This window comes from Neomonachus schauinslandi, chromosome 8, assembly GCF_002201575.2.
Source record: "Neomonachus schauinslandi chromosome 8, ASM220157v2, whole genome shotgun sequence".
NCBI lineage: Eukaryota > Metazoa > Chordata > Mammalia > Carnivora > Phocidae > Neomonachus > Neomonachus schauinslandi.
This window is the reverse complement of record NC_058410.1, coordinates 113,692,168-113,704,573: the sequence shown is the minus strand read 5'-3', so window position 1 is coordinate 113,704,573 and position 12,406 is coordinate 113,692,168. Positions and strand designations below refer to the sequence as shown.

Here is a 12,406-nt window from a genome sequence, read left to right as displayed (position 1 = left end):
ATACTAAAGCCAGACACAGATATTATAAGAAAAGAAACTCTCAGGCCAATATCCTTCATATACATAAATGTAAAAATTCTTAACATCATTTTAGCAAATCAATATATAGAATGATAATAATACATCATTACCAAGTGAGGTTTATCCGAGGATGCAATCAATGTTGATTTAACATTCAAAAATCAATCATGATATTAACAGACTAAAAAAGGAAAAGAAATCTTCATGATTTGGGGGGCAGTATTGTTTTCCCATAGATCCATAGAATAATCCTTCAAACTGATTTTGGACGCACACATACGCTTTGGTTTCTATATCTCTAGGTTTATTTTCTAAGTAAAAAAAAAAAAATCATTGAAATGTTTTAGATGAAGTTTACTATTTGAAATGTTTATTCTTCTAATTATTTTTATCATTTCATCAAGACACAGATATAGGAGTCAATAACTGACTTCCAAATCTTGTGTAAAACCCAAATTCAGTAAAATGAACAATGTGTTAAATACACTTGGAAAAATTATTTTAAAATATATTTTGTGATATATTTATATTTAATCCCTCATCTAATTAAATGTTATTAGCTTATGCATTTTCAGTTTTATTTTCCTTAGAGTAGGAAGCATCCCTTCTAGCACCTCAAAGTACTATCTCCTCCTGTCTTCCTATTTCTCATCATTATTATGTACAGGAATCTAAATTCCTATTTTTGAATATCTTTTTCTTCACCATCAAACTATGTCTGTTTTAGTTCTCTATTTAAAATATACTTATAACTTACAAGCACCTAGGTGTTTTCCAGGTAATGAGCTAGACAGAAATATAACAATGCTCAAAGGCAGATATTTAACCTTTTGTTAAATTTTCCCTTTTTGTACTTTTAAGAAATTAGAGAAAAATGTGGCTATCCCAAGGAGGTAAACAGTAAATGGAATTTATTGCCCAAATCTATGTTAGTAAGCCTTAAATATTTAGTATGCTAGCACAAACTACTGTTTTTCCTTTCTGCTGTTCTCTAACATTTAATTCTTTTGTTAGCAGTTTAGGTTACCAGGAGACATGGACACAGAAAGAACTAATTTAAAGTGTTTAATTTTTCTAATCTTTAGGAACCTTGGATAAACATATAATAAAAAGGGAAGTTCAAAGCAATACAGAAAAAAAAAAGCAATACCTAAAATTAGAAATTTGAAATGCTTACCTGTCTATCTATACCCTGAATCTTGCAATGAAATAAGCAAAAGTTGACCATATGGTTTTTATGTCATCAATAGAGGGATTACAATCATAGATTTTGGAATTAAATAGAAATGGGTTCAAAAATAGCTCTGCCCCTGACCAACTGTGTGATAGTGGATGAGTAATTTAAATTGGTAAACCTTAGTTTCTTCAGCCATAAAAAGGAGTATTACTATGAGGTGCAAATGAAATAAAATAATTATCACCAATGTCATTGTTATTCTTGTTATTTTTTTCTGAGAGCAGAGTCAGTCTCATTTACCATTGCATTCCCTGGCACCTAGGTGGTCTGCTCACCTTTTTTTTTTAATTGAACAGAATTGCAAATGATTTAGTCATCATCGGATTTCATGGAGAACTGGTAGGACATGAGACTAATCCAACCTGCTTTCATCGAAGCAGCCTATGTTGTATTCTCCCGGAATTTGCCAGTATCACTGACTCTTTGCAGTATTCCCCACTGAACAGCATAAGGAAATAAGGCTCTTCAAAAGCCTGCCTGTGAGTCAAGAAAGTGCAATGTATTGCCTTTCTTAGCTAAAGTGATTCATCTGATCAAGGTTACAGGAACTAAAATTTCCTAAGAGAAGAGCAAGAGTGACCCATAGTCACTGGTAGGAATTATAATGTAAATTCATCCCAAGTCCTTAAGAACTCCATATGGCAGACTATTTGAAGACAGCTTTCTACTCAGAGCAATGAAATAATGCTTCTCAAGGACACCGATTCAGTTGAAGTGGGTGAAGACAGAGGAACACTCCTGAGCACTGAGCTTTAGGAGAGAGGCCAGGAAAACAGAGGCCTCTCTTGTTCCATCCTTGAGAGCTAGATAGGTACGGAGGTTGAGAAGGCCTGTGATATACTGCGAAAAAACTGTGTGAATGTCTCTGGTACCCAGTGCATCCAACCGTTTACTCGTGTAAGGGGAATTGGCTCAATTATGGGAAGAGAGTATGAGGCTGCCCAGAGAAACAAAGGGCTGTCCTAGCCCATCTTCTTTCATGAACCTCTGTATTCTAAAATGAATTTGAGCCCATAACCCAAATTTGTCTGTGGCCAGGCTGCTAGTAGAGAATACCAATCAGGCTGTGTGGTCAGAGGCTAAGCAAAGGTAACAGAAAGGGAAAAGTAATGCTGAAAAGTGGAGTTACTGACCTATAAGGAATCATATCAATGAGCATCCTGCTGGTTTCTGTGGCCATGCTTATCTTGTTTGCAAATGCAGTGAAGCCAAGAATCTGTAGGGGTTAAAAAAAATGCATGTGATCATCTAAAAATTATGAACTGCTTCCAGGAGCAGAGGTGCTTATAGCCTTGGCAAGACAGGGAATGAAATATGTGGCAGTCCCTATGCCTGAAAGTGGGAGAGAGAGGCGGGGCCAGTTCAGTTGAGTAAGAAAGGCGGAAATTTTCTCTGACTCTTGGCTCCCTAAGCTCTTTTTATTTTATTTATTTTTTTCAAGATTTATTTATTTATTTGAAAGAGAGAGAGAGCACGTCAGGGGAAGGGGCAGAGGGAGAGAGAGATTCTCAAGCAGATTCCCCACTGAGTGTGGAGCCCGACTGGGGGCTCGATCCCAGGAGATGGTGACCTGAGCAGAAACCAAGAGCAGGAAGCTTAACTGACTGAACCACCCAGATGCCCCTACCTAAGCTCATTTTAGCATTGTAGCCAGAATGAAAAGCAATTTCAGCCTTGGTCTCTGATATAACAATGGGAACAAATTGATGTCTTCACCAACTTGGAACATCTAGACCAAATATAAACATGTTGTAAAAGTTTTTAGATCTAGGGACACTGTACCAATATAAATAAGGCTTTGGGGGATTGTTGAGGTATACTGAGAATCATATATTTTTTAAAGATTTTATTAATTTATTTGTCAGAGAGAGAGAACAAGCAGGGTTAGCAGCCAGCAGAGGGAGAAGCAGGCTCCCCGCTGAGCAGGGAGTCTGATGCAGGACTCGATCCCAGGACCCTGAGCCGAAGGCAGATGCTCAACAGACTGAGCCACCCAGGCATCCCATGACTTGCTTTTTTTTAATCTCCCTTTTATTTACTCCTAAAATAGCAAGTCCCCTTTCCATTTCAACTAGTGGCAAAATAGACAACCTAGCAGCCTTTACACCTTATAGAGACCTCACACCAAAGCAAATTAAGCCAGAGACAAAAGAACTCGATGCCCAGGTCATAGATAGCTGCTTTACCCCATTCTCCCTATTAGCACATAAATCTTTTCCCAGCCTCTGCTGAGAGTTCAGACACTGAGCAGAATAGCAATTTGTTTACCTATGATGCTGTGATCTGACGAAGACCCCTGGGAAACTTACAGGTCAGAAGGGAAAGGAAAATCTGGGTCATAGCTTGAGTCAGAGAAAAGTTTTATTCTTTATATAGTTAAGGGACAAGAAGTGTGGAAACTGGCCAAGGATCTCTTTTTATTTCCAATATAAAGGTGATGCTTGCCAATAAAGGAACATGGAGAAAATATAAAAAATTAAAAAGCAAAAGCAAATCACCCAAAGACAACTATTTTGATGCTTGTTTGGTGTTTGCTATACAACTTAAATAAACCCATACACAAATACACACTCATATATATATATATAAATTATGAACATATAATATGTATAATTTCTTAGAGCCATAGGATTCTTGAATTGTCAGTATATTCTATCTGGATCCCAGATATTGCCTTGAAACTTTCCCTTACTATTTGACACTAGTGTGTTAAGGACAGATTGGTGGGTGTGTGCAGTTTTCTCCAGCACGTCTAAACAGTAAATGTCTTGGTGGGTGCAGTGAGAAGCTTTTTACACCCTAGGGCATAGCAACTTTCATCCTCCCTCTCCCATTTGCCTCACTGCCAGGGAAAACATGCAGGTCTTTTCCCAGTTCTAGACGACATCTCTAATCCTTGCTACTTGGCGGACAGTGATCCTGATCACTTGACTTGCTTGACATGTGTATAAGTAATGTATTGCAGGCTTTGATAACCTTTGAGTATAAATTAATTCACAAAAAAGTGTAATGCCTAAACTGCAACAATTCTAAGTCTTCACTGACTTTTATTGCTGGATCTCAGTTTCCTCCCCCACTTCACTCCATGGTGCATCCTAATTATTTATAGCACTCCCCAAAAGGAGTGTCTTAACTATGGCTCCCAAACCAATCTGTCAGCCATAGTCAACTCAGAGAATCCTCTATAATCTTACTTCTCGCCTTTCCCCATCACTCTCGTTAATGTTCATTGCCTTTGAGGTTGCTTGAGGGAATATCACTATGATCCCTGCTGCTGATGTCTCTTAAAAGAGGGCTGATTTGGGTCGCCTGGGTGGCTCAGTCATTAAGCGACTGCCTTCGGCTCAGGTCATGGTCCCAGGGTCCTGGGATCGAGCCCCGCATCGGGCTCCCTGCTCGGCAGGAAGCCTGCTTCTCCCTCTCCTACTCCCCCTGCTGTGTTCCCTCTCTTGCTGTGTCTCTCTTGGTCAAATAAATAAATAAAATCTTAAAAAAAAAAAAAAAGAGGGCTGATTTGCCACAACGTGGATGGACCTGGAGGGCAATATGCTAAGTGACAAAAGCCAGACAGAGAAAGACAAATACTATATGGTATCACTTACATATAGAATCTAAAAGCAAAAACAAAACAGTCAGACTCACAGAAACAGAGAGTAGAAAAGGGTTGCCAGGAGCTAGGGGCTGGGGGAAATGGGGAAAGGTTGATAAAAATGTACAAACATTCACATTTAAGATGAATAAGGTCTGAAGATCTAATGTAATGCATGGTGACTATAGCAGATAACATTGCGTTGTATAATTGAAATTTGCTAAGAACAGAACTTAAATGTTCTCTCTCTTTCTCTCTCTCTCTCTCTCACACACACACACACACACACAAGATAAATAAACAAGATGGAAGTGTTAATTAACTAGATGGGCAAATCCTTTCACAATGTATATGCATGTGAAATCACCATGATGTACACTTTATATCAATTACACCTCAATAAAGCTGAAATTAAAATAGAGAACACCAATATCTGCATCACATATGCCATCTGCTGGTGACTCCAAAGCCTCAGCTTCTTAAGGTGTCAAAGCTGAGCTGGGTTCCGTGAAAAGGAGAGGTTGGCCCTGATTCCACTCCCCAAACTCCATCTGCACGTTGTCCCTTAGGCTCTAGGGCACCATTATTTATGTACAGGATTTGGGAAGTCTTTGATAAAACTAGTCTTTCAGTTTCTGGCCTTTATGAATTAATAGCTTTTCAACTACTCCAAGGAAGAAAGAATACACACCTCCACAAGAAGTAGACAACAGTTGTAAGATAGAGCTTGTTCTCAACTTCCAAAGCAATTCCCATACTCTTTTAATCATGCAGAGTATAGACCTGGATTATTTAGTATAGAATAGGTTATGCTGTGGCAACATACAAATCATGAGACCTTAGTGTTATTTTTTTGCCCACATAGAGTCTCTTGTGGGTCAGTGTCTCTCTGGGGCAACTTCTTTGCAAACAGTGCCTCGGAGATCCAGGCTAATTCCACCTGGGGACCCTATTATTTCAACATGCAGCCCTATGATTACCACAGCAGGGAGAGAAAGAACGTGGGGACTCACACGCTTTCTATAAGAGAAAGCTTTGGCCCCAAAGTCACTGGCCCTGACTAACTACAGGGCAGCTGGGAAATATAGGGCAACATGTGGACATTTGGTGAACTTTAAGCATCTCTGCAACAGAACACTTCTTAAGGGGAAATTCATTCTTGTGGACACCCAAGGGTTCAGCAATCCTAATATGAGAAATGCTGACTTTAAAAGCCTGAGCTTTATTTATGAAAATATCTTTATCATTGTAAAAATGTTAATCATAACTGCAAAAGATAAGTTTTATCAGTAGATTTTTCTTAAAGAAAGAAGAAATGTTATCATTAGATAGTGGTGAGCCACAGCTCTGCCGCTTACTAATGACATGGATTAGGCAATCCATTTAAGATCTCATCTCCCTCAATTTCTCTACTGTAGCATAGTGAGAATGAAAGGAGGCTGAATAACAGTATGATGGCAACACTATTAAAGTAGAAACAGGGGCACCAGCCTGGCTTGCTCGGTAGAGCATGCGACTTTTGATCTCAGGGTTGTGAGTTCAAACCCCACATTAGGGGTAGAGATTACTTAAAAATAAAATCTTAAAAAAATAAAATAAAATAGGAACAACATTCTACGTAGAAGAAGACGGAAATTCACCGAGCATAGGCCTGTCAATATATATTTGAAGGAAGAAAACAGTGAATAACTGAAAACCCAAAATTATCAATTGTAATTGACTTTGGGAGGTGTAGAAATTTCTTTTCTTCTGTTTTTTTTCTTATGTTTTTCAAAGTTGCTAGAATGAGGGGTACCTGGGTGGCTCAGTTGGTTAAGTGTCTGCCTTCAGTACAGGTCATGATCCCAGGGTCCTGGGATCGAGCCCCGCATTGGGCTCCCTGATCATCAGGGAGTCTGCTTCTCCCTCTTCCTCTGCCCCTACCCCTGCCTGTTCTCTCTCTCTCTCTCAAAAAAAAAAAAAAAAAAAAAAAGCTAGAATGAACCTGGGTTATTTCCATAAGAGAAAAAACCCTATTTCTGAAATAGTATGAAAGAGGCAATAGAGAAATTTACTTTAAAAATAAGCATGTTTTACAAATATAAGCTAGTATTTAAAATTAAATGTATTCCATTTTGTCACAATTCAACATGTTTTTAAAAAATCATTATTTTTCTAGTCTCCTCTAATCCTTTCCCTTTCTAGTTTGCTTGGTTTTTAATTATTATTTTTTTTTTTAGAAAGTAGGTCTTTTAAATGATCTAAACCATGAATTTGGAGCATCAAAATACCTACCAGAAAAATTTCCATGGGAAACTCGATTGGGTACCGATTGAAAGAAATTCTGATACATTTGTTGATTCTCAGCACAACAACAGCAGTTAGAAATAGTAGGATGCTGGTAGAATTAGCTTTTGGGAGGGTTACACAGTAGTTAACTATGTTCTGAAAGAAAACAAAATTACAAAGGCTTAGAAGGGGGTATGATAATTGCCTTTATCTAAAAAATGACACTCTTTCTAGATTAGTTCAAAAAGAAATCCCTAGGCAGTGTCTCTGGGCACAAATGTCTTTATGAGCATTACTAGCACAGTGAGGGCAAATGGGAGGATATATATATTTTTTTAAGTTGAAAAAGAGATATTAAAAGATAATAATGCCCGATAAGGAGAGAATACACTTTACATGTTTCAGTGTAATGGAAAGGACCCAGCAGTTCTGTTTATCAGCCTATTCTTTACTAATTTTTCTAGACCATTGATGATCTTTAGTATGGCTCCTATGCCATTCTTGCATTAAGGGACTACGTAGCATTTTATATTCTTTAGATGTTTTAGGATACAGGTCTGCTATGAGGCAATTAATAGGAAGCATTATGATACGTTACAGTATTTTAAAAACCTAATTTTAATGTAAATCATGTTTGTTTAAAGGACTGGGCAAAATGGTTAGTGCAACTGAGAACGTGATCCCACCGGCCATCTGCAATTAATTAAGACTGTAAATCTAGAAGAGATGAAATTATTTCTAAGACCTTGTTGACCCAGCCGCCTCTGCCGCAGTCTCTCCACTCGGGTCCACTTCCTTTTGGAGGCAAGGGGAGGGGCACCTGTATCTCGGGGTGAGGGTAGAAATTACTCACATAGAAGAAGGAGATGGGACCAGCGTGGAAACTAATCATAATCCCGAAGATGCAAGTCAGTTGGGACAGAATAATGTGTAAAGCCGCGGCAGCCAGGTAAGCGCTGATTGCAGCCTCCGGAAGGTACGTGGCCACGAAGCCAAAACCTAACAAGCCCATTGATAGCTGCAGGAGGTTCAGATGGAAAAGAAAACCAGAGTGAGACAGAATGTCACCAAACCAACAAAGGCATCAATTAGGCGCTCTCCAGGAGGTTTCCGACAAAAAAGTCAGTTAAGCCCCTTGGGTAACTCTTCGGTCTCTCTTTCTCAGCAACTGAAATTTACGAGCTACGTCCCTGGTGTTGATTCAGGAGCTCTCCGCACCCGCGCTAGACCACACTTCCTTCTTGCTTCGGGAGCACTTAAGCTTAAGTTCTTGCCCTAGAATCTATTGACCTTATTAATGTGAGGTTAACAGTGACCAAGTGGTGATCAGAACAAGCTTTTGCCTTTTTAAGGGCCCTTTTGTTAAAAGCTTTGATAGCCCTTTTCAGGAGATGTTAATATCCCTGCGAGGAATGCGGCTTTTCACAAAGGAAAAGACAAGTTAAAAAACCCCCGGGTTCCAGCTCAAACTCCTCGGCCTTTGACTTTTATCTTTACTAAGAATGGTTAAACTGAATTTATGTCTTCAGGATTATATATATAATAGATAATATGTATATATTATATAACATATATAAGACGTAAATTCAGTTTCTATAAATCCAGTATACATAATAAATATAATTTATATATTATATATGCATAGTACATGTAAAATACTATATTACATTTAATACATAATTTATATATTTATGTTACATAAATAAATGTAATTATGTGTTATATAATAATAATTTATATAATTTATCTGATTATATATTCGTAATTACATATAATTCTATATTTATATATCATTACATATACCACAAATTATACATTAAATATAAGGTTACAATATAGTATTTTATATGTACACATGCATATATAATATTTAAGTTATATATGTATATTATATATAAGTATTTTTAAATATACAAAGGATCTAAAAGGGTAGACCCCAAACTATTAATAGAAGATACCTTTGGGGAATGGGATTAAAGGCTGGGGCAATATTGGGGCGCCTGGGTGGCTCAGTCAGTTAAACGTCTGCCTTCAGCTCAGGTCCTGATCCCAGGATTCTGGGATCAAGCCCAACAGGAGGCTCCCTGCTCAGCGGGGAGTCTACCTCTCCCTCTCCATCTGCTTTTCCCCCCAGCTCATGCTCTCTTTTGCTCTCAAATAAATAAATAAATAAAATGTTTAAAAAAGGTTGGGGCAATATTTTAAGATTTATGCACTTTTTTTTATTAGAGACTCTTGCAATATACATATCCATCTATTCCCCCACCCCCACCCCAAGTAGGCTCTATCTCCAATGTGGGGCTTGAACTCACGACCCTGAGGTCAAGAGTCACATGCTCTACTGACTGAGCCAGCCAGGTGCCCTCCATCTTTTATAATAAAAAGCAATTAGAAAATTATGGATAGAGGGTGAGCCCCATTCCCCTTAAGAAAGTAGGCTAAGAAAACTTGCACAGTCTAATGAAGAAGATGGGGAAAGATAAGTCTTGAAGCCTACTATTGTTAGCTGCACCTTCCACTGCACTAGAAGCTCTCAGAAAACAAACTTGGAAGAGTAAATCTTTGAGGTTTAAAAGTTTTTGTTTCCAAGCTTTCAGTCAGTTGAGCCCTGTCTCTCTACAATCTCTGGTCATTACTGTCCATAATGTTCTGTTACTCTAATCGCGCCAGTCAGCTTCCTGTCTTTTGTGTGACTGGCTGATTTCTATTTCTGTGCTTATGCATGAATCCCTCTTTTTTTTTGCTATTTCTGCCAATCCATGTCCGTCATCTCTTTCAAGAGCTCAATAAAATTCCTCTTCAGGAGATGTGCTGAAAAGAGCATGATTCCTAGGGATGAAGAACTTGGCTTCAATCCTGGTTCTGCCACTCACTGGCTGTGTGAGCTTGGACAAGTTAACTCAACTCTCTGAGCCTGTTTCCTCATCTATAAAAAGTGAATAATACTCAACATGCAGTGTTTTGTATGGATTACATTGTATAATACATGTAAAACACTTAAATCTGAGAATAGTGACAGATGCACATACATTATCACTCATTCTTCATGCAAATATCTATAATCATAAAACTCTTTCTTGCTCAACTGTAATGTGGCATCAGAATCTGTGTTAACCTAATTTTCTAGGCAGCCAATGTCAATCCATCAGAGTTGGACTATGACATGAAACCTATTGGCCATTCTTATAGAAAGCAAGTATTAAATGTTCAGTGAATGAAGAAAAGTCTCAATACACGGTTGTTTCCTTCACAGACAACTCCAACCAACTAAAGGTTATTCCTGTACTTCACATTGTTTTGACACTGAACACTTCACTTTTATTAATATTAATTTGCACTTTAAAATTATCTAAAGTGCAGATTCTGGAGGTAGACAACCCTGAGCCTAATTCCCAGTTTGGGATCTTACTGGCTGTGTCACCTTGGGCAATTCACAACCTCTCTATACCTTTTTTCCCTTAAAATATGGATCATAGTAATACCTACCCTCATACAAGGAGTTGCAAGGATCAAACGAGATGGATACATGTAAAGTGTTTTTGAACAGTGACAAACACACAGCAATAAATGTTATCTATTATTTTCTAGTACAGACTTTTTAAAATCTAAACTTTTTATTTTAGATAACTGTAAATTGATATGCAGTTGTGAGAAACATTACAGAGAAATCCGGTGTACTCTACTCAGTTCCCCCCAATGGTAGCATCTTACAAAACTATAGTTGACCCTTGAATACCACAGGGATTAGGGGCACCCCCCCCCACAGTTGAAAATCCATGTATAACTTTTTTTTTTTAAGATTTTATTTATTTGAGAGAGGGAAAGTACGAGCAGGGGGAGGGGCAGAGGGAGAGGGAGAAGCAGACTGCTGAGCTGAGCAGGGAGTCTGATGCGGGGCTTGATCCCAGTACCCTGGCATCATGACTTGAGCCAAAGGCAGACGCTTAACCAACTGAGCTCCCCAGGTGCCCTCCCCCCATGTATAACTTTTGATTCCCCCAAAACTTAACTCCTATTAGCCTACTGTTGACTGGAAGCCTTACCAATAACATAAAGAGATGATTAACGTATATTTGGTATATGTGTTACATACTATATTATTACAGTAACATAGGATAGAGAAAAGAAAATGTTATCAAGAAAATCATAAGGAAGAGAAAATACATTTACAATACTGTACTGTATTTATTTTTAAAAATCTGCATATAAGTGGGCCTGTGAAGTTCAAACTCATGTTGTTCAGGGGTCCATGGTAATTGTTTTAAATATTTCTTCTACATACATTTTGAACCACATCACAGTGTTATAATTTCATTTCAACCATCAAATATAATTTAGAAGGCACAAGAGGACAAGGAAAATCTATTATATTTATCCATATTTGTACTCTTTCCTTTGTTCTTTCTTCCTTCCTGATGTTCCAAGATTCTTTCTTTTATCATTTCCTATTCAGAGAAATTCCATTCACCATTCTTTTAGGGTAGGTCTGCTGGTAGCAAATTCTTTTAGTTTTCATTCATTTGAGAATGTCTTGATTAACCTTTGATTCTTGAAGGATATTTTCACTGGGTATATGATTTTGGATTGACAGTTCTTTGCTTTTAGCAAACAGAAAATATTGTGCAACTTCCTTCTGGATTCTATGGTTTCTGATAAGAAATCTGTTGTCAGGGGCGCCTGGGTGGCTCAGTTGTTAAGCGTCTGCCTTCGGCTCAGGTCCTGATCCCAGGGTCCTGGGATCGAGCCCTACATTGGGCTCCCCACTCTGCGGGAAGCCTGCTTCTCCCTCTCCCACTCCCCCTGCTTGTGTTCCCTCTCTTGCTGTGTGTCTCTCTGTCAAATAAATAAATAAAATCTTAAAAAAAAAAAAGAAATCTGCTGTCATTTGAGTCGCTCACCTCCCTCACCTCATAGGTAAAGTGTTTCTCTTACTGCTTTCAAGATTTTTTTCATTGTCTTTAGTTTCCAGAAGATTGGCTCTGATTTGTCTTAGGGTGGATTTCTATGGATTTATCTTGTTTGAAATTTTCTCAGCCTCTCGAATCCATAGGATTATATCTTTTGCCAATTTGGGGAGTTTTCAGCTGTTATTTCTTCAAGTAATTCAGCCCCATCTTTTTTCTCCTCTCTTTCTGGGGACTCTTATGATATGAATATTAGATATTTTGTTATCACCCTACTTGTCCCTGAGGCTCTGTTCATTATTTTTCGTCTGTTTTCTCTCTGTTGTTCTGATTGGGCAATTTCCATTGTTCTTTCTTTGAGTTCATTCATTCTTTCCTGCCTCCTCT

The 12,406-nt window shown here is 38.1% G+C and overlaps 1 protein-coding gene across 1 annotated transcript in view; it reads right to left on the bottom strand.

The window, feature by feature from the left end:
• Positions 1 to 12,406, bottom strand: part of SLC26A8 (solute carrier family 26 member 8) — an 80,772-nt gene that overhangs the window by 45,379 nt on the left and 22,987 nt on the right. Inside the window, exons 5-7 of the mRNA XM_021684638.1 lie at positions 7,969 to 8,133; positions 7,122 to 7,271; positions 2,392 to 2,474 (exon numbers count right to left, since the gene is read on the bottom strand). Of these exons, the coding sequence (XP_021540313.1) occupies positions 2,392 to 2,474; positions 7,122 to 7,271; positions 7,969 to 8,133 (398 nt within the window). The remainder of the gene's footprint in view (positions 1 to 2,391; positions 2,475 to 7,121; positions 7,272 to 7,968; positions 8,134 to 12,406) is intronic.